The 22,207-nt window shown below is 39.6% G+C and overlaps 3 protein-coding genes and 1 long non-coding RNA gene across 9 annotated transcripts in view; 2 read left to right on the top strand and 2 right to left on the bottom strand.

The window, feature by feature from the left end:
* Window positions 1-7,406, bottom strand: part of LOC114548893 (NACHT, LRR and PYD domains-containing protein 12-like) — a 594,283-nt gene extending 586,877 nt beyond the window's left edge. The window contains exons 1-2 of the mRNA XM_028568905.1: window positions 7,280-7,406; window positions 5,470-5,546 (exon numbers count right to left, since the gene is read on the bottom strand). The gene's annotated coding sequence lies outside the window, so the exon portion shown is untranslated. The remainder of the gene's footprint in view (window positions 1-5,469; window positions 5,547-7,279) is intronic.
* LOC114548890 (uncharacterized) overlaps window positions 1-22,207 on the top strand; it is a 590,132-nt gene that overhangs the window by 219,600 nt on the left and 348,325 nt on the right.
* LOC114548895 (NACHT, LRR and PYD domains-containing protein 3-like) overlaps window positions 1-22,207 on the bottom strand; it is an 802,603-nt gene that overhangs the window by 547,086 nt on the left and 233,310 nt on the right. For 3 of the 6 annotated variants that reach the window (XM_028568915.1, XM_028568914.1, XM_028568916.1), the window contains one exon: window positions 20,485-20,709. The exons of the other annotated variants lie outside the window; for them this stretch is intronic. In XM_028568915.1, the coding sequence (XP_028424716.1) occupies window positions 20,700-20,709 (10 nt within the window). In that variant the 3' untranslated portion in view covers window positions 20,485-20,699. Of the gene's footprint in view, window positions 1-20,484; window positions 20,710-22,207 lie in introns of those variants that run through there. 6 annotated transcript variants of the gene reach the window in all.
* The window catches only part of LOC114548922 (uncharacterized), a 77,485-nt gene that overhangs the window by 24,999 nt on the left and 30,279 nt on the right, over window positions 1-22,207 (top strand). The gene's annotated exons all lie outside the window — the stretch shown is intronic.

Genomic DNA, 22,207 nt, shown 5'->3' with positions numbered 1-22,207 from the left:
ACTACAAGCAGAGCTCCACCAAACACACATACTGTATTCACGCATATATGAAAACAGTAGGTTTCTAAAGATGACTCACAATTGCAGTCCATCAATCATTAAGATATATATTGAAAATTGTCAAGTGAATCCCATATCGTAGCTTCTCCCAGCTAGGGCAACAAAAATTGTCATTAAATAAGCTAAAAATATATTTGGCACGTCAACGAGAATTCAAATGTTTTTTTCCCCCTCAGAATAATTCTATTTTTTTTTTTCTCTCTCCTCCTGTCTGTCTCTCTTGTTCTTCAGTTGACTGAGTAATCTACTGGCATTTCGGCAAAGTGAAATGTCAAGGTTATGCTACTTTGTCTTTCTAGAATTACTGATCTGGGCTTCATCTTTTCTCGCTGTATGTGAGAAACTGTGCCCCCCCTTTTTATTTCTTTTTAATCTTAAAAAGAAATAATGAAATAATCCAGATGAATGTGCATGTATTGTTTCCCCTATTGGCTTTGAGAGACAGAGAAACAGCAGCGTCATGTCTGGGAGCAGAGTTTGTTCGAAGCTGGCTTTGTTTGGGATTTGTAAATGCTAGTGGGATGCCAGTAATGGGACCTGGGAGAACGTGATCCTGTATCATTCTTCATAATCTGCATATATCATAAATAATGGGTCTTATCATCTACCCACAGGTTTAATATGTGATGGATATGTGCGAGCAGCCTCATGCAGTCCATTTTTTAGACAAGATATTCCTGGGGAAGATATGAACAGTACTTGTTTTTCATACATTTAGTTTAGTTTAACTTCAGGGTGAATGGTTACCATTTTTATTGTACTCTGTGTGTTTTAAATATGCTCTCCAAACTCCAAGTTCCATAAACATGCTAAGTCATGCCCATCCAGCTGCCCTCTGGGACATTAAAGGCATATTTACCTGAACTGTAGCCCTCTAAGTGCCCCGATCATTCCCTGTGTCACAAGCAATCCGCCAAGGCCACAGTGTTTTTAATTAAAAAGACAAGGCATTACCCGAGAATATATCCCTCCAGCATTCCACATACATTTCAATGAGATGCATCTTGTTTCTGTTGCAAAAGGAGAGTGATGGAATTTTAAATGGCAGCATAATTATGGTGTGCTTTTCCTTTTGACAGAAAATCAGTAGCCAGTACTCCAGGTGGAGTAAGCTTGGCTGAGCTGATTAGAAAACAATCAGGGGACAGAATACACCTTTAACAACATTGATGCAGAAGCTCAGAGAATGCTTTATTAGCTTACAGCTCAGCTAGGCCATGGAGATCACTGTATGTGTTACGATCAAATGAAACATCTCTGCTGGTTACAGCTATGAACTAACGTTTTACTTAACTTTACTACTATTATCTATTAGCAGGGTTCTGTTTCTAGTTAGTTTATCTGTTACAGCTATGAACTAACGTTTTACTTAACTTTACTACTATTATCTATTAGCAGGGTTCTGTTTCTAGTTAGTTTATCTGTTACAGCTATGAACTAACGTTTTACTTAACTTTACTACTATTATCTATTAGCAGGGTTCTGTTTCTAGTTAGTTTATCTATTACAGCTATGAACTAACGTTTTACTTAACTTTACTACTATTATCTATTAGCAGGGTTCTGTTTCTAGTTAGTTTATCTGTTACAGCTATGAACTAACGTTTTACTTAACTTTACTACTATTATCTATTAGCAGGGTTCTGTTTCTAGTTAGTTTATCTGTTGTGGCATGAAACGTTTCACTGATCATCCTGTAGTGACGGCTTCTTCTACTGGACTCTGCTGCTGTTAGTTACTGATGCTACAGTGTAGATATGATGCTATAGTATAGATATGATGCTATAGTGTAGATATGATGCTATAGTATAGATATGATGCTATAGTGTAGATATGAGGCTATAGTGTAGATATGATGCTACAGTGTAGATATTATGCTAGAGTATATATATGATGCTATAGTATATATATGATGCTATAGTGTAGATATGATGCTATAGTGTAGATTTGATGCTATAGTATAGATATGATGCTATAGTGTAGATATGATGCTATAGTATAGATATGATGCTATAGTGTAGATATGAGGCTATAGTGTAGATATGATGCTATAGTGTAGATTTGATGCTATAGTGTAGATATGATGCTATAGTATAGATATGATGCTATAGTGTAGATATGAGGCTATAGTGTAGATATGATGCTATAGTATAGATATGATGCTATAGTGTAGATATGATGCTATAGTATAGATATGATGCTATAGTGTAGATATGAGGCTATAGTGTAGATATGATGCTACAGTGTAGATATGATGCTATAGTGTAGATATGAGGCTATAGTGTAGATATGATGCTACAGTGTAGATATGATGCTACAGTGTAGATATTATGCTAGAGTATAGATATGATGCTATAGTATATATATGATGCTATAGTGTAGATATGATGCTATAGTGTAGATTTGATGCTATAGTATAGATATGATGCTATAGTGTAGATATGAGGCTATAGTGTAGATATGATGCTATAGTATAGATATGATGCTATAGTGTAGATATGATGCTATAGTATAGATATGATGCTATAGTGTAGATATGATGCTATAGTATAGATATGATGCTATAGTGTAGATATGAGGCTATAGTGTAGATATGATGCTACAGTGTAGATATGATGCTATAGTGTAGATATGAGGCTATAGTGTAGATATGATGCTACAGTGTAGATATGATGCTATAGTGTAGATATGATGCTACAGTATAGATATGATGCTACAGTGTAGATATGATGCTACAGTATAGATATGATGCTATAGTATAGATATGATGCTACAGTGTAGATATGATGCTACAGTGTAGATATGATGCTACAGTGTAGATATGATGCTATAGTGTAGATATGATGCTACAGTGTAGATATGATGCTATAGTGTAGATATGATGCTACAGTATAGATATGATGCTATAGTGTAGATATGATGCTACAGTGTAGATATGAGGCTATAGTGTAGATATGATGCTATAGTGTAGATATGATGCTACAGTGTAGATATTATGCTAGAGTATAGATATGATGCTATAGTATAGATATGATGCTACAGTGTAGATATGATGCTATAGTGTAGATTTGATGCTATAGTGTAGATATGATGCTACAGTGTAGATATGATGCTATAGTGTAGATATGATGCTATAGTATAGATATGATGCTACAGTGTAGATATGATGCTATAGTGTAGATTTGATGCTATAGTGTAGATATGATGCTACAGTATAGATATGATGCTATAGTGTAGATATGATGCTATAGTATAGATATGATGCTACAGTATAGATATGATGCTATAGTATAGATATGATGCTACAGTGTAGATATGATGCTACAGTGTAGATATGATGCTATAGTGTAGATATGATGCTACAGTGTAGATATTATGCTAGAGTATAGATATGATGCTATAGTATATATATGATGCTATAGTGTAGATTTGATGCTATAGTATAGATATGATGCTATAGTATAGATATGATGCTACAGTGTAGATATGATGCTATAGTGTAGATTTGATGCTATAGTGTAGATATGAGGCTATAGTGTAGATATGATGCTACAGTGTAGATATGATGCTATAGTGTAGATTTGATGCTATAGTGTAGATATGATGCTATAGTATAGATATGATGCTATAGTGTAGATATGATGCTATAGTATAGATATGATGCTATAGTGTAGATATGATGCTATAGTGTAGATATGATGCTATAGTGTAGATATGATGCTATAGTATAGATATGATGCTATAGTGTAGATATGATGCTACAGTGTAGATATGATGCTATAGTGTAGATATGATGCTATAGTGTAGATATGATGCTATAGTGTAGATATGATGCTATAGTATAGATATGATGCTATAGTGTAGATATGATGCTATAGTGTAGATATGATGCTATAGTATAGATATGATGCTATAGTGTAGATATGATGCTATAGTATAGATATGATGCTATAGTGTAGATATGATGCTATAGTGTAGATATGATGCTATAGTATAGATATGATGCTATAGTGTAGATATGATGCTATAGTATAGATATGATGCTATAGTATAGATATGATGCTATAGTGTAGATATGATGCTATAGTATAGATATGATGCTATAGATAGGATGCTATAGTATAGATATGATGCTATAGATAGGATGCTATAGATATGATGCTATAGTATAGATATGATGCTATAGATAGGATGCTATAGTATAGATATGAGGCTATAGTATAGATATTATGCTATAGTGTAGATATGAGGCTATAGTATAGATATTATGCTATAGTGTAGATATGAAGCTTTAGTATATGATGCTATAGTATAGTTATGATACTATAGTATAGTTATGATACTATAGTATAGTTATGATACTATAGTGTAGATATGAGGCTATAGTGTGGATATGAGGCTATAGTATAGATATGATGCTATAGTGTAGATATTATTCTATAGTATAGATATGATACTATAGTTGATATGAGGAATGTCTGTGATCAATGGATGTGTACGAGGGTTCAACAACTTGTTAATGATCATAGTCCGTCAAAACTTTTTGATTGATTTGTTCATGCTTTAGTTTAGTTCTACATGTTCCGTTTTTCAGAGCTTATTGGGTTGGAGAGTATAAAATATATAAATAAGGACCATGTCTACAGAACAGGACATGTTCTACTGGTTGGACAGTATAAAATATATAAATAAAGACCATGTCTACAGAACAGGACATGTTCTACTGGTTGGACAGTATAAAATATATAAATAAGGACCATGTCTACAGAACAGGACATGTTCTACTGGTTGGACAGTATAAAATATATAAATAAGGACCATGTCTACAGAACAGGACATGTTCTACTGGTTGGACAGTATAAAATATATAAATAAGGACCATGTCTACAGAACAGGACATGTTCTACTGGTTGGACAGTATAAAATATATAAATAAGGACCATGTCCACAGAACAGGACATGTTCTACTGGTTGGACAGTATAAAATATATAAATAAGGACCATGTCTACAGAACAGGACATGTTCTACTGGTTGGACAGTATAAAATATATAAATAAGGACCATGTCTACAGAACAGGACATGTTCTACTGGTTGGATGCAGCGTAACATACACAACACAGAGACACTGATCCATAGAGGACCATCACACCAGCTCACAGTTACATATTCATTGATTTAGTTAGAGAATAAAAGAGTCTTGTTGTCTCCACATCAGTCCTGTCAGTGAATAGACCGACCGACACTAACTGCTGCAGACAGCTTTCTGATCTTCAACACAAGAGTCCTTAACACTTCCTCAGGAAATAAGAAGTGAAGTAGAAACATTATATTTAACTTTACAGAGCCAGAAACTAACCCTGAAGAGATGAAAGACAGACTTGGTGTTAAAGTATCAAACAGCAACTTACAGTTTCTTCAAACAGTCCAAAGAGTTGACAGAGAACAACTCAGGTGAGTTGGTTTTTCTGAAGCGTCACAGCTCCACCTGTCAGGAAGCAGATTTTCACAATAAGAGCTTGGTTTCATCTCTCTGTGTAACTGTGGTTGTTGTTGTCAGTGTTTGTTCTTCCTTTGTCCCGTGAATGCAACAAGAGGAACCTTCCACACGTTGAGTTCCAACATGTATAAAATGTGATGAACAAACTTTATCGTTAAACGGACTCAGTGATGCAGTGGAAGAAGTACTCCAAACTATTAATACTACACGGTGAAAATAAACGGGGAGAGGCAAAGAGAAGTTGTTCTCAATTAACTTACCTGGATAAATAAAGGTTATAAAAAAATGAGTAGACTAACGAGCTCCATGTGGGTGAGAAAGTTACTAATCACAAAAGGGCCAGTGCCAAAAGTTGTCAAAACTCCATTTCATTAGCAGAGCAGAAATCCACTTTGAAAGCATAGTGACCAGTGAGAGTGTATTTCCCTCCAGTGCTCCCAAAGCAGACACTCTCATGTGTGTGTTATCTGCTCCGTATCCTTGCTGCTTAGTTTTATACATGCAGGAGCCATTCTTCACCTCTCCCTAGGTCTTGTTTGTTGCTCGCAGTCACCTGTACAACTTGATTTTTTAATTGCTGCGTGAAGACTAATATCTGCGCATGTGAAATAATATTACTTGTTTGCAGGACCATAACCCTGACGCCATGCTCAGATTATGCTGCCATTTAAAGTGGCATGCAAGAAAAAAGGTTTTCTTCACTAATTCTACGCAACACTTAATGAGTAACATGATACACAAATTGTCATTTTGCAAGTGAAGTATTTAGTACACTTTATTGTGGCGTGAGCATATTGTTAGTACTACTGTGAAGTCCATCCACACATCGGATGCAGTTTAGCCAGTTATGACTAATGGATCTTTGACAGACAAGTCACTGCTAAAATCATTGTAGACGAGATACTGCCATGAAAGGAAATAGAAATATACCTATTGTTGTGTTTGCTTTTTGTTTGCATTCTAAAATGTTGCTTCTTGTAAAGTTAAATTAGAGGCAGAATGAGGCTTGTAGGATGTAACTGGATTAATAAAAAAAAGAAGGTTTGGGTGCCCAGATAGCTCAGTTGGTAGAGAGGGCACCCATATATAGAGGTTTACTCCTCGACGCAGCGGGCCAGGGTTCGACTCTGACCTGCTGCCCTTTGCTGCATGTCATTCCTTCTCTCTCCCCTCTCATGTCTTCATCTGTCCTGTCACATTAAAGGCCTAAAATGCCCCAAAAAAATATTCTTAAAAAAAAAAATAAGGTTTTGGGAAAATATGAGCTTAATTTACAGACTATGGTCCGTCCTCCTCTTCCTCCAAAGTCAGTCAGTCTGAGAGGTAAAACAGGAACACTGACTGGGAGCTCACAACATTTAGAGGAAACAAGTTTGAACAAGAGTCACATGCAAGACCGCACACACACACACACACACACACACACACACACACACACACACACACACACACACACACACACACACACACACACACACACACACACACAGTATACAGTTAAGTAAAACCATCCACAACTTGGTCAGTTATCTTTAAATCTGTTTTCTGGATCTACAGCAGGTTTAATGTGTATTATTATATATTTATTATTCAGCCAATCAGCTCTTTGTGTCCAGATGAATCAAACTGTTGAGTTCATTCTAACATTTCTTTCCTCTCCAGTCCACAGGGAGAAAACAGACTCAGAGACTTTGACAGTAAAATAATAAATGTTGGATTACCTCTCACCCTGCCTCAGCCTTCAGTTTCCTCTTCCTGTTCTCTTCACACTTCTGTTAACTGTTGTGTGGTTTGTTTTGTATATTCTTCATATTCTTGCTGTATACAAATTGCGCTTTGGGACAAAGAATGAACTGAACTGAAATGGAGTCTCAACTTCCTGTTCTCATGTACCAGATCTGCTCCTCCCCCTCTTCATTTACAGGAAATCAGCTGAGTTTATCTAAAAGTGTGTGTACGTGTGTGTGTGTGTGTGTGTGTGTGTGTGTGTGTGTGTGTGTGTGTGTGTGTGTGTGTGTGTGTGTATGTTGTTGATGTAACAGCACCACCTGCTGTCCAAAGTAACAAACTACCAGCTGAAGGCTGACTTCACCATCTGGCCTTTCCTCTAAATTCCTGCCACTGGAAGTTACACTGACGAGGAATCTACCTCGGTGGTTGGGGCATACATACTGTACACAAACACATATATTAAACATTATTATGAAATAAACAATGAATACAGAAACAAATATTAACTAAATAGTAGTTTAACATGAGAGAAAAGAGTCTGAATGGTTGAGTGCATGATGGGTAAAACATAATCTATGTGCAGCAGGCAGATGAATAGTGATGATGTGTATAGTGAACATGATTAGGAGTTTATCTTAAAATATATATTCTTAGCTCTGTGACTCCAATGTTCAGAACATGAGAGGCAACAACTGAGGCTGGACTTGGAGAAAAGTCCTGATTCATTAAGTTCTAGGGCTGTAACTAACCATTATTTTATTTCTAAGGATTATTTTCTAGAGTGATCCATTAACCGTTTGGTCTATAAGATGTCAGAAAATATGAGAAAATATCCATCAGGTGAAGTCTGTAAATGTCTTGATTTGTCTGAAACTCAAAGATATTTAGATTAACACAGTGGTGTAGTCTACGTGATACACAGGTATACCCAGTATACCCACTAAGAAAGCTCCAGGATTTCCATATACCCAGTTAAAAATGCCCAATGACACGCAACAACATACTTTCAACTATAATTTTGATATATTTTTAATTGTCATCTGTGTTTTTCTTCTTCAAATAGGCTAAATAAAGTTTTTTCCACCGTAAATTGGTGCATAAAAGTGTCAGAATACAGTAAATTAAGTCTTTGATGCTCAAAACTTCCCTGGGGAGGACACCCAGACCCCTACTACGATATGCCCCCCCTCCCCAAAGGAAGATTCTGTCCAATATATGTATATACAGTACAGTATAGCCACTACAATAGACCAGTGTTCCCCAAAGGGGTACTTTGGAGGACTGCAGGGGACACCAAGTTTTTGTCACTTTTTATCACTATTTTCGCCCTTTTCCTTCCTTCATTCCTTTTTTGTACTTTCTTCTTTTTTTCTCTAAGTTTGTTGAAGTTTTCGCTTTTTTTCAAAAAATAATTCTGCCTTTTACAAGGTTTTTGTCACTTTTTCAAAGTTAGTCTTCCTTCCTTTTTGCAAGTCTTTCTCTAGTTTTTCTCGCTGGCTCACTCCGGATTTCCACTGAATGCAGAACGGCTGCAGACCGGCTCCGCTGCTCCGCCGTCCGTCAGTACCCACCAGGTCCGGATTCGTTGCGGCCATGACCACTGACTGTATATATGTATATTGAAGTGATACTGACCACTGACTGTATATATGTATATTGTAGTGATACTGACCACTGACTGTATATATGTATATTGACCACTGACTGTATATATAGTGATACTGACCACTGACTGTATATATGTATATTGAAGTGATACTGACCACTGACTGTATATATGTATATTGAAGTGATACTGACCACTGACTGTATATATGTATATTATGATACTGACCACTGACTGTATATATGTATATTGTATATATATGTATAGCGATCCTGGCGTTAAAGACCAGCTGATCGCTGCCTGATTCTTTGAAATGAATGGCCACATTGCATTGTGGGATAGGCCTATCGGCTTTGAATGCTTCCTGCTCGGATCATATCGTAATGTTCTATATTACAGCAAATACTGTAATATTTCACCGGTAATAAGACCAAAATAATATTATTAAAGTAAAGAAATGAATACAATGATAACATCTAAATAAATGTTGATAGATGTAGCATTATAGTTTAAAAAATATAAATCAACAAAAAAGCAATCCAGCTTCCCTGGCCGAAATATACCGAAATAATAACATAAAAAGAAATACATATAAACCATGATACTATCTCGTGAATAATGTTGATTAAAACAGCGGTTATTGGGCTAAAAATACCAATAATAACTGTCACAGATTTCGAGTTAATGGGCGGGGGGCGTGTTTTTTTCTTTCGTCGATATCCGACGGTGAGGGAATAACATGAATGTCTATCTGACGGACCCCCTCGTCGAAAAATAACGTCAAGGGTACCCCTATTTCGTTGAAACTTGACGCCAGGGTCCTTGACCATGCGTCATACATTTGACGAGTAGGGGTGAGACTGTGTTGCCCAACGAGATCTCACGAGGACCTCACGAGATCTCGCGAATTCACGTAGAATAGAACCACAAAACCAACAACAGTTAGTTTCCATCCAGAGGAGTAGAGGGGAAACGGCTCTGTGCTGTGTTTTCAAGGTGTAGTGCAGGGAAATATGATCCGCCGTGAGCACGGTGTATTTTATTTTGAAAATTAACCAGATATTTTATTTTGTTTTGTGCTCGACTTCCTGTGCCGCATAATCTGCCATGTGCTGAATTGCTGCGGAGCTCTCCAGCGTTCGGCAACAATAGAAGCTCTACGTATCTGCTGTGGAGGGCGGCGGACCACGGAGCTGGGACGCAGTCGTTCTGCAGTCAGTGGAAATACACACTATACTGGCCTCACTGAGTGTAGAGCTACTGAGTTATCCAGCAAGTTTACAACCACCAGGCTAGGACCAACAAAGGACGGTGATGCAAGAAATCTTCATTCCTTTTCTCCTTTCCTTTATTTATGCCGTAAAAGGGCATTGCCTTCGTGTGGGTAAGAAATAACTATTAAGCAAGTGAAAAAGCCAACTTGTCCCGAGACAGCAAAACCGAACAACCTTTCACGTTGACTTCTCTCGTGTGTCTGCCCGATAAACAGGAAGTAAGCGGTTAACTCACCCAAACGTAGCCTACATTTCAATACTAGTTATGACCAATAGATGGCGCTCTACAAATGATAAGTGAACGCTGTGTACAAGAACAGACATGAAATCTAGGTCTGCTCAGAGCATGACACACACATTGTACACACAATACACACAAATACACACACTGACTTTAATGGAAACCATAATTACTCCAACTGGGGTCAGTTTCTGATACTGTTTTTCACCAATTCTTGACTTACTTCCTCCTTTCTACCGACTTTTTCCAAGTTTTTATGTTTTTTAAAACGTATTTATTGCCTTTTTTCATCAGTATTTAAATGTTTTTCATAGGGCTGTCAAAATTAGCAGCGTTAATTTTTGCGTTAATTTTTGCGTTAAGTTTTTAATATTTAACTCGTTAAAAAAAATTAACGAAATGAACGCAGCTGTGTTTGTTTACTTCATGTGGCGGCTGAGAAACGTGTCGTCTACATAACAGCAGGCGGCGCTACTCTGTATTGTTGCCCAAGTAATGAAAACCGGCAGCTGATTGGACAAACGCGTCACATGGGTTTGTTTTCTCCGGATATTGAGAGCCAGACTGTCATGGCGGCCGTTCAGAATACGATCTCATATTGTACTAAAATAGTTCACTGAAACATGTTTCTGAAAACATTTTAAGCGAGAAATAGGCCGTGCAGTTGCTGAATCTGTCTTCATTTCAGCTCAACAAAGGTCAGTTTAGAAGATTTTCGTCAGATTTTGAGAGACTCTAGTCACCTCATCCTGCTCACCATTTCCAGGTGAGTCCCGACTGCCCTGCCGCCGACTGAACTCTCGGCTCGTTGGAGATGAACTGAACTCTCGGCTCGTTGGAGATGAACTGAACTCTCGGCTCGTTGGAGATGAACTGAACTCTCGGCTCGTTGGAGATGAACTGAACTCTCGGCTCGTTGGAGATGAACTGCTCCTCGCCTGTAAAGTAGACGAGAGCAGGCGACAGCAGACAGTTTCTAGCCGTTTCCAGCAGCCTTCAGCAGGACTAAATAAGCCAAATTGTTGCTGCTGTTGTTCTGAAAGATATTAAACATTCTGAACTTAGCAGAACCTTTCCTTGTTTGTTTTTTTCTTCATATTTGCAAAGTTAAGTGATTTAGCATTTAAATATCCATTATTACAAGCTTCAGTCTCAATTTAAAAAGCGATTAATCGCGATTAATTACAGCAAATTGTGCAATTAATTAGTTAATTTTTTTTTTATCGTTTGACAGCCTTAGTTTTTCAGTTGCAAGGCTGTTGTTTGGTAAATCAGGGGGTACACTGCACCACTGATTTAATATGATATAAACAGAGAAAAGCAGCAAATGTCCATATTTCCATATTTTTTTCTCCAGACTCTTATTGTGAAAGCGAGGCTGCCGCTCTTCTCCAGACTCTTATTGTGAAAAGCGAGTCTGCTGCTCTTCTCCAGACTCTTATTGTGAAAGCGAGTCTGACGCTCTTCTCCAGACTCTTATTGTGAAAGTGAGTCTGCCGCTCTTCTCCAGACTCTTATTGTGAAAGCGAGTCTGCTGCTCTTCTCTCCTCCAGACTCTTATTGTGAAAGTGAGTCTGCTGCTCTTCTCCAGACTCTTATTGTGAAAGCGAGTCTGCTCCTCTTCTCCAGACTCTTATTGTGAAAACGAGGCCGGAAGTGTTGTAGTATCTTGACCCTGACAGGTGGGAAGATGTCTTCTTCTTTCAGAGAGGTGAAACGCCGTTTTTCGGCTCTTTGTCCGGTTGGTTTCACGTCACAGCTGCGGAGGAATCACCCGGTGGGAGGACGGCGCTTGTCACGCGCACAGACAGGTACCGTTGCTATGGTTACTGTGTTGCTGTGTGTAGCTGGTATGTTTAGGAGGAGGAAGAAGAAGACACAGCTCAAGAGTTCCAAGTCACCAAAAATGTATTGGCCAGCCCCAGGATAATCTGAGAGCGAGAGAGAAAGTGAAGGGTTGAACATGTGTGGTTCACATAAATCCACTCAAAGACAGTTTAGAAGTGGGTCCCGGGCCTTTTAGCCTAACTAGCTGCAGGTCCTGAGTGGATTGGAGCCATTATGTTGCCCACTGCTGGAATCACCTTCTAAGACATGCGCCAACTGGAATTATTTACAACTAACATAAGGCTGTTCTCTTTTCCAGAGCTTTTAATTTGTCTTTTCTTAACCGTCATTTATTATTTTAGGTTTTACACTTTGTTTTTAAAGTGACTTTATGAAATGTGTCTGTCCTTTCATTGTATTTTTTGCCTGTAAAGCACTTGTGTGCTCTATAAAAAAAAATAAAAAATGAGAACACAGATGAGATTCTTTCACTCTATATTCACCAAAATAAATATTGGAGCCATTCTTTACAGACCACATAACTCCAGAACAGTCTGACACTAAAATGGCATTTTTCCAGACCCATCAGGAGAAAATGTACTGTTTTCCATACCTGTTTCTGTCTGAGGAACAAACTCTCTCAGATCTGGCAACACAGAAGCTAACGTTCACAAGGCCCTGACAACTCTAATGGAATGACTTTTAGCTAAGTAATTAGACATAACGCCCATTTAGGAGACAGGAAGTGAGGAGTGTTTCATACTGTTGGTGATGTGACAGAAAATCTTTGATATACCGTGCGTTCAAGGACATTTTTCCCAGTGAAAACGTCATAATTCAGAGAATCAGGAGGGAAACTGGGGCTAGATTTAGCTAACAGAGTTTCCCAGGTGGTGACGCGTTGTTGACAGCTGACGATTGATGGAGGCGACTTTGGTTCACTGAAAATATTTCAATGACAATAAACTGTTTATTGTGGACAAACGGCTCCGCCAAGAAACATACACAGACATAACATCTTCAAATGATTCATAAATAGGCCCATTTATAAACCTGATACGAGTCCTTTCCTGTTTGTTGTCCTGCAGATAACACAAACTAACAGCTGTCCATGTGCTGTTAGGATGCTCGCATAAGAAATCAGCAACAATCTTTGTTATTGTGGCCTCCATGTTTACACACGCCCAACAGCTGGTGGCAGTCACGCAACAAGTTGTTAAGCCAAACGCCAATATAGCAGAAGAAGAAGAAGAGGCATCCCGACCATGTGAACGCTGGCAGTCGGATAAACAACGTAACCACGGAGACGGTCCCTGTTATTCCCAGGAGGCATGAACGCAGTAAGAGCTCCAGTTGTGGTATGAACGTGGAAACATGATCACTGACCAGCAGAGTTCTCCTCCAGCACCTCCTGCTGCATCACTTCCTCACCTCCTCCATCCTGAATCACTAACAAATTCAAACATCACAAAAAAATAAAATCCTGCTAAATGATCAAATAATCTCCATTTCTCCATGTTCCTGCATCATTAACACCTTGAGATCAGAGCTAGACTGCTGTATCTGCTGATACTTTCATATTTTAACGTGACGCTACCTGTGCAGAGGAGTTAGTCGGGACGCCGGGTGACTTTGACGTCACTGAAGGTGTCACCGCTGTCGTAGGAGCTGCATCAAAAATCAACACCTGAAAAACATGAAATCAAAACAATAACTCAAAACAATCTGCAGGTTTTAAAACTTTGCACCACAAAAAATTCCATCTTCAATTCCTGGAGATGAATAAAGTCCAACGTTCACCAATAAAGATGTGATAGCGATGCTTTTGTTGTTCAGCTGTAATACAGTATCGTTGACAGCTTTGTCTCTACACATCAGAATGGGACTGTTGGTATGGGGGGGCCCTCTTGTTGAACTGTGCATGCTACGGTAGTTACCTGTTCAAAAGGAAAGCTAACAAGTGGTTTCAAAATGGTCCAATGGGACGGAGAAGGGGGATGGTGTTCTGGAGGGAAGGATGGCTCTTTTTCTAAAACCTGGAGAAGACAGAAGACAAGAGAAGGATTTTTAAACCAGCTAGGGTTGGCTACCGTTCATCATCTCAGAGAGCCCCGTCTACTGATACAGAGAGCTGAAATTCTCTCCCTCTTTTTATTTCAGTTGGTAAAATAATTCCAATCCTATTTCTTCTATTTACTTGGAACATTGTCATTTATTTAGACATTAACATTTGACACACCACACAAAATAAAGCCCCTCCCATACAACCTATTAAATCAATTATTAATTAACTGCACTCTTAACTTTTACTCTTGTTGTTGTATCTTATTCTCTATTAGCTTTTGACCTCTTTTTAATTGCTCTTTAATTTAGTTTGATGTAAAGCACTGTGAGTTGCCTTGTTGCTGAAATGTGCCATAGAAATAAAGTTACCTTTCAACCTCTAGCCTGGTAACAACAACAACTCAAACTAACTCAAGAAATACAAAAGGAATAAAATCTACCTTTTTTCAAATGGTTCTCCTTCTTTTGATGACTTTTCATTTTTTTCATGACTAATGGGGGGCACGAGGTACAGTCTTTCTAAACTAGGTTTTTAATAAAGTGTCTGTACACTTCCAAAGTTCTCAATGCTTGGGTTCCATGTAGGGACCCTCATTCTGCTACCGTTGAAGTGTGGTGCTACTTTGAGCCTCGGTAGTGCTACAGAATAGAGATTTATTTGGACTTTCCCCGTGCCCCGACGACTAGCGTTATAATAAGCATCAGAAACTGTGACCACAGAGGGCGCTGCTGCACATCGTCTGCCCGTGCGTGGGAGACAATGGAGGGCGAAGAATAGCCTCTACGCAAACGGTGTCAACATGAATCCATTACATCCACGGGTCCTACTGGAGGAGGGAGGAGGAGGAGGAGGAGGAGGAGGAGGAGGAGGAGGAGGAGGAGGAGGAGGAGGAGGAGGAGGAGGAGGAGGAGGAGGAGGAGGAGGAGGAGGAGGGAGGAGGAGGAGGAGGAGGAGGAGGAGGAGGAGGAGGAGGAGGAGGAGGAGGAGGAGGAGGAGGAGGAGGAGGAGGAGGAGGAGGAGGAGGAGGAGGAGGAGGAGGAGGAGGAGGAGGAGGGGATTTCATTCGCTGCCATGACCGCTGGGGCTCCATCCAATTCCACTGGGGGCCAACCCCCTCTCCTGCTAAACGGGTGAAAATAGACTTCAAAGAGACAGACTTAGTGCTGCTGAACTGAAGAAGCCCGTCGCTGGCTACATTGTCGAGGACATGCTGCCAATGTCCACTGTTGACTCTGAATCGTTCCGACGCATCGTAGAAAAAAGTACCGACCAAACCCGGTGTCAAGCTGGCGCAGAGAAAGACATTAGCAGGATCCCTTGAGAGAGAAGAGGACATCATGGACGATCATTTGAAGGCTGCACTCAGAGATGGAGACTTGGTTTCCACCACTGCTGACATCTGGACGGTGAAGAACTAAAGTTGGATGGATGGATTTGAAAAGGAACTTAGTAAAGTAACTAATTACATTTGAAAATAAGTAATCAGTAAAGTAACTGGATTACTTTCTTGGAGAAGTAATCAGTAACTAATTACTTTTTCCAAATAACTTGTTCCTTCGGGCGTGTTCCTTTCAAATCCGAATCTTGTTTTGACATTTGACAGAAAGCGATGCAGGAGAGAGAGGAGAGAGCCAGGAAGGAGTGACACACACACACTACACATCTCACCCTGCTACAGGGATTAAAGTGAAAAAAAATCTTTTGACTGAACTTTTTTTTCGGTAAAGTCCTAATCTGTTCACATCTACCTAGACAGATAGCAGCCCTTTTGGATGGAGCCCTATTAGTTTTTAATGTCCAACAAGATGCAGACAGCAAAGTAAGGGGCCTTTCTAGGACTGGAGGAGGTTCGGGGCTTAGCCCTGACCCATTTAACTAAACTGAATGCAATGCCAAACGGGGACTGGCTTGCCCAGCATGTTAATAGCCAGTGCATCCTGTTTATTTTAGCTGTCCAGTTTGTAGATGTTAAATAGCACCAACATTTGGCCTAATCTAAACTGGCCTGGCAACCCAAAGGCCGAGGTCTTTCCTCCAGATTTGGGTGCTGACCTATGATGTTGAGCATTAAACACATTTTCTGCATTCTGGTTCATTTGTATGCCCCTATTTCTACCTTTCTCTGAATCAATGTATGAAATATCTTTATGTAAAGGGAAACATATTTTACAATCCAAATATAGAAACATAATGGAATATATTGCAATAATGCTCTCAGGCATTCTGTATTGCTTTCAACTATTTCTTCTCCTTTGGGTGGACTTTTCTAATGATATCTGAGTCAGCACACATGGAGCCTTTAGGCATCATTTACTCTTCCCTCTTTTGCATCTTCTGTTGGGGAAGTAACCTCCTTAAATGTGCATATGACAATTACTCACCTCAACAATTACTCACATGAATTCATTTTAATGAGTTAATAAAACCCTGGACTGTAATATTTGAGATGTGGTTGAGCAAGACTTCTGCTCATGTTCAAATTTGTGTTAACAAATGGCTCGACCAAGGAGATGTGTATATGGAACAAGGGGGGCGTGGACTAAAATTGGGGACGGGGGCCGACAACGCCACCTAGGTTTTTGCGGAGGCCTAGGACCTCTTAAAACTAACAAGACTCATATTGGGATAAAAGATGAACCCAGGTCCTTTATATCGGGGGAGAGCAGTAAAACCAGTGGTGTTTAAAACAGTGAGTAAAAGACCAGTTGAAGGAGAACAGATTGATTTAAAACAGAATCAAACAATTCAAATTCCTCCTTAAAAGAAGTTCAAAGCAACAGCCCAACCAACTCAAACCAAGCTCAAATAGTGCAGCAGAACAGGAGGTTCAAATGACAGTCCACAGGTCTCCGTTGGCAACCAGCTTCTCGTCGCTTGGCTCCCCTCCTCGGGCATAGCCTGTGAAGGAGAACTCTAGGCCAGGCAAAGGTCCTTTAAAAGGGCCACAGCTTTGGACACTACACACCACACACTGCAACAAACGCCAATTTTAGCCCCGATTCCCCCCTCCCAACAATGTTCAGGAGTCAAATGGGTTCATGTGTGATGTGTTGATTTTGCCGTGTGCTGCGCCACCACACACTGTACCACCAAAACTGGACGACCCATGGTTTTTTATCGCCGTGTGTGGGTCCTGTGTGAACCAGGCTTGACAGAAGAGAAGAAGAGTTGTGATCCAGCGTCTGGTCCAGTCCCAGTGCTGTAAACTGGCAGCTTTTAAAGGAGCAGACCACTGGTTTTTTAGGAGGTTAAAGTGGAAACATGGATTGTTATTGGGAATCTTTGGTTTAAACTAGCTTTCTAACAAACGCCCCCCAAGGGCACCTCAACCCCCCCTTCCTAAAATATTGCTTCCATCGCCCCCCATCATCATCTTCTGAACGCCCCCGTTGAGAAACACTGGTTTACTACAACACGTAACGTAAAGGCTAACCGCTACTTTATGAACTTCATGGTTTTCATTTGAATAGAAATTCTAAACACAAGCTCAACATGTTGTCCAGATGTCAGACACACAGTTCTAATACTGCAAATAATTCAATAATTTCACAAGTTCATATTGATACTGAGCAGCGTTAGAATCAGAGAAATAAAACATAGTTTTCTCCGTTTCATCTCTACTAGAAAAGCAGCTGTAGCAAATAATCTCACTATCACTCTCCTCATTCATATTTTAATATGCTACAAATAATCTCACTATCACTCTCCTCATTCATATTTTAATATGCTACAAATAATCTCACTATCACTCTCCTCATTCATATTTTAATATGCTACAAATAATCTCACTATCACTCTCCTCATTCATATTTTAATACGCTACAAATAATCTCACTATCACTCTCCTCATTCATTTTAATATTTTAATCGCTATCACTCTCCTCATTCATATTTAATCTCAATAATCTCACTATCTCTCTCTCATTCATATTTTAATACGCTACAAATAATCTCACTATCACTCTCCTCATTCATATTTTAATACGCTACAAATAATCTCACTATCACTCTCCTCATTCATATTTTAATACGCTACAAATAATCTCACTATCACTCTCCTCATTCATATTTTAATACGCTACAAATAATCTCACTATAATCTCTCCTCATTCATATTTTTTACAAATAATCTCACACTATCTCTCCTCATTCATATTTTAATACGCTACACATAATCTCAATCATTCATTCATATTTTAATCGCTACAAATAATCTCACTATCACTCTCCTCATTCATATTTTAATACGCTACAAATAATCTCACTATCACTCTCTTAATTCATATTTTAATACGCTACAAATAATCTCACTTCACTCTCCTCATTCATATTTTAATAAGCTACAAATAATAACTCTCTCATTCATATTTTAATCACAAATAATCTCTATCACTCTCCTCATTCATATTTTAATAAGCTACAAATAATCTCACTATCACTCTCCTCATTCATATTTTAATACGCTACAAATAATCTCACTATCACTCTCCTCATTCATATTTTAATACGCTACAAATAATCTCACTATCACTCTCTTAATTCATATTTTAATACGCTACAAATAATTTTGCTATCACTCTCCTCATTCATATTTTAATACACTACAAATAATCTCACTATCACTCTCCTCATTCATATTTTAATAAACTACAAATAATCTCACTATCACTCTCCTCATTCATATTTTAATACGCTACAATTTGAAGGATGTGGCATTTAGAGAAAGTGATGTTGGGTTGATCCCCATTTTCATACTTTTATTACAGTGATACAGGATGTAATGATTCATATGAAATAAGAAGGTAAACATACAGAAGAAAGAACAAATATACAGAAATATAATCCAGCACTGATGAGAATGAGAATTAAAGTTACTGTCAGACTTCTGAGTTCTGACATCAACCTTCAAGTTCCAGAATCTGATCAACTTTAACAGCAGTTCATCATTCAACAGCGTGGAGACGCAACCCAAAGAGATCCAGAGATAGGCCGACTTAACAGGAAGAGAAGCTGAGGGCAGTTTAAATGACTGGACATCTACACTTCTGCTGTCCTAATCTGCTGAGTCACTCTGGCTCCACAAGATCTCAATCAATCATGTCCAGCTGGAGGAGCCCAGTGGTCAACGGGACAAAAAGATATCAAAATAATACACATCACTGGCCTGGGAAATATAAAACACTTTTTATTAAGATTGTATTAATGGTAAATACACAATGATTTGTCCAAACAACAAACTGATTTATTAATTTGATTACATTCATATCAGTTCTTCTTCATTCACTGAGAGCTTCTTCTGTCGGCCTCCTTGAGACAACTCTTCTCTATTGAGGGGTTAAAGTGTGTGTGTGTGTGTGTGTGTGTGTGTGTGTGTGTGTGTGTGTGTGTGTGTGTGTGTGTGTGAATGTGTGAATGTGTGTGTGTGTGTGTCTCTGTGTGTGTGTGTGTGTGTGAGTGTGTGTGTGTCTATCTGTGTGTGTGTGTTTCTGTGTCTGTCTATGTGTGCGTGTGTGTGTGTGTGTGTGTGTGTGTCTATCTGTGTGTGTGTGTGTGTGTGTGTGTGTGTGTGTGTGTGTGTGTGTGTGTGTGTGTGTGTGTGTGTGTGTGTGTGTGTGTGTGTGTGTGTGTGTGTGTGTGTGTGTGTGTGTGTTGTGTTTCTGTGTCTGTCTGTGTGTGTGTGTGTGTGTGTGTGTGTGTGTGTGTGTGTGTGTGTGTGTGTGTGTGTGTGTGTGTGTGTGTGTGTGTGTGTGTGTGTGTGTGTGTGTGTGTCTATCTGTGTGTGTGTGTGTGTGTGTGTGTGTGTGTGTGTGTGTGTGTGTGAAGCTAAACTCTTCCGTTGCTATGACAGCGTGGTAATCACCTCACCTATTAACGTTAGTTTAAATGTGAACGGTTAATTTAGAAGAGAAGATGTTACTGTGTGGGGGGGGTAAAGGTCTCTGTGAGGTAACGGTTGGGGGGGTAAAGGTCTCTGTGAGGTAACGGTTGTTTCAGTGGGCGGGGCAGTTAAGTTTATCAGACTAACAGCTGACTGTCCTGCAGCGACGACAGTCAAGTTTACCATTGATGTGAAAATGTGAAATGTTAGCAAACATATGCTTTCCACACTTGGCTCCACTCTGTAGTCTGACGTATGCTGAGTCAGCTGATTCTGATGGAGACAGAGCCCCGTCACTGACCCCAGAGGCTAATGTCGGCCAATCAGCTCGCCCGACATCCTTCTTTCATGGCCACGTGGCGTTGCTAATGTGGAAGCGTGCAGAGCCTCAGTCAGTCTCTCCACTCTACCTCCCAGTAACATGGCCCAGTTAGAGGTGCTGCTGCTGCTTCAAGCTCTCGGGATCATCAGGACTCAGCTGGTCCTCCAACATCCTCCTCCTGATCACTCTGACAGAGATCATGACCATCTGATGAGAGAAGAAGACAACAGAAGAGATAAATAGGGCTGTGACTGTATGTAGTTTTCATACCGTGGTGAAGAAGTAACGTATCACAACAGTATGGTGGTTAACGGGAGTAAGATATGAGCTAGCTGCTAGGCTAATGCATCTCTCCTTCTCTCTCCTTCTCCCTCTCTCTCCTTCTTTCTTTCCTTTCTCTCTCTCTCCTCTCTCTCTCTCCCCCCTCTCTCTCCTTCTCCCTCTCCCTCCTTCTCTCCTTCTCTCTCCCTCTACCTCTCTCTCTCTCCTTCACTCTCTCTCCTTACCTCTCTCTCTCCCCTCTCTTTCTCTCTCCCTCTCTCGCCTCTCTTTCCTTCTCTCTCTCTCTCTCTCTCAAACACAACAGACCCAACTGTGAATACTCCTCCGTTCAGATTAATTAACCCCATTAATTATTCTACTCCCTCCATTACAGTAATGTAGGGTGTGGTTTGAGCCTTAAACTTGGTTTGTGATCCACTAATTAACACACAGAAGAAGAAGTTAATTTTTCCCACATCGATCTCCCCCAGAGAAGACGGGCGGCTGGAGTCCATCTGGAGTTTAATGGTTAGTATTATGAAGTTATTATCTGTATTTATTCAGGGTTTTACTGCATAGAGAAAGTTTTGGCGCCCTTTAAAGAGGTTTTAGCCGGCGCCAAATGAATATCACGAGCTCCAAAACGTCTGATTTTCAGCAGCCCCCCCTCTCATCCACAGTCACTACTGTATGCAGCTGGCTCTGATTTGACTGATCTGAACACTCTGCTGTATAGAGCTGATGGGATCTCTGTTAGCAGAGTCAGACTGTACCGGGCTCTCCAGGTGACCATGCTGCTCTGGGGACCTGCTGTCTGCCTGGGGGGCGGTTAGGCTACGATTATTTTATTACTTTGAGACAATTTCATATCTTGTAAAAATAAAAACGTCTTTCTGCCTTTGAGCAGTGGGCAGTTGATGTTACCGATTATGCGAGCCATTGGGATTACTTTGAGACAATTTGGATATCTTGTGAAAAATGAAAAAGAGACGTGGTCTCTCTCCACCTCTTGTATGTCACATCAGTTATGTCCTTTTTACAATCAATCAGCTGTTCAGTGTTTTGGTACAATTGGCCTACAGGCATTCACATCACTGACTATTTATTCATCAATATTTCTAAATAGAAAACATTACACTTGTTATGTTGTTATTGTTATTTTATGTGTAAGAGACACCAAACAATCCCCACTAGGGTAATTGGGTAAGTAGCAAACATTAGAAGTGTGTTGATGTTGAACAAGTTAACAGCATCCAGTATAAAGAGCAGCAGAGACTTCAGTCCTGTTCAGACACCAAGTGGAGCAGCTGTGTAGAGCAGCCTGCTTCCTTTCAGCTCTCATGTTAACGTGTTGGAGTGAAGCTCACAGACCTGCAGAGACTTTGGCCATCAAGTCTGTTGACTCTGCAGATTTCACTGAAGTACACAGTGGAAATAAACTGCT

The sequence above is a fragment of the Perca flavescens genome, chromosome 22 (genome assembly GCF_004354835.1).
Source record: "Perca flavescens isolate YP-PL-M2 chromosome 22, PFLA_1.0, whole genome shotgun sequence".
Classification (NCBI taxonomy): domain Eukaryota; kingdom Metazoa; phylum Chordata; class Actinopteri; order Perciformes; family Percidae; genus Perca; species Perca flavescens.
Note: the sequence above shows the minus strand (reverse complement) of the source record. Positions and strands in the feature narration are given on the sequence as shown.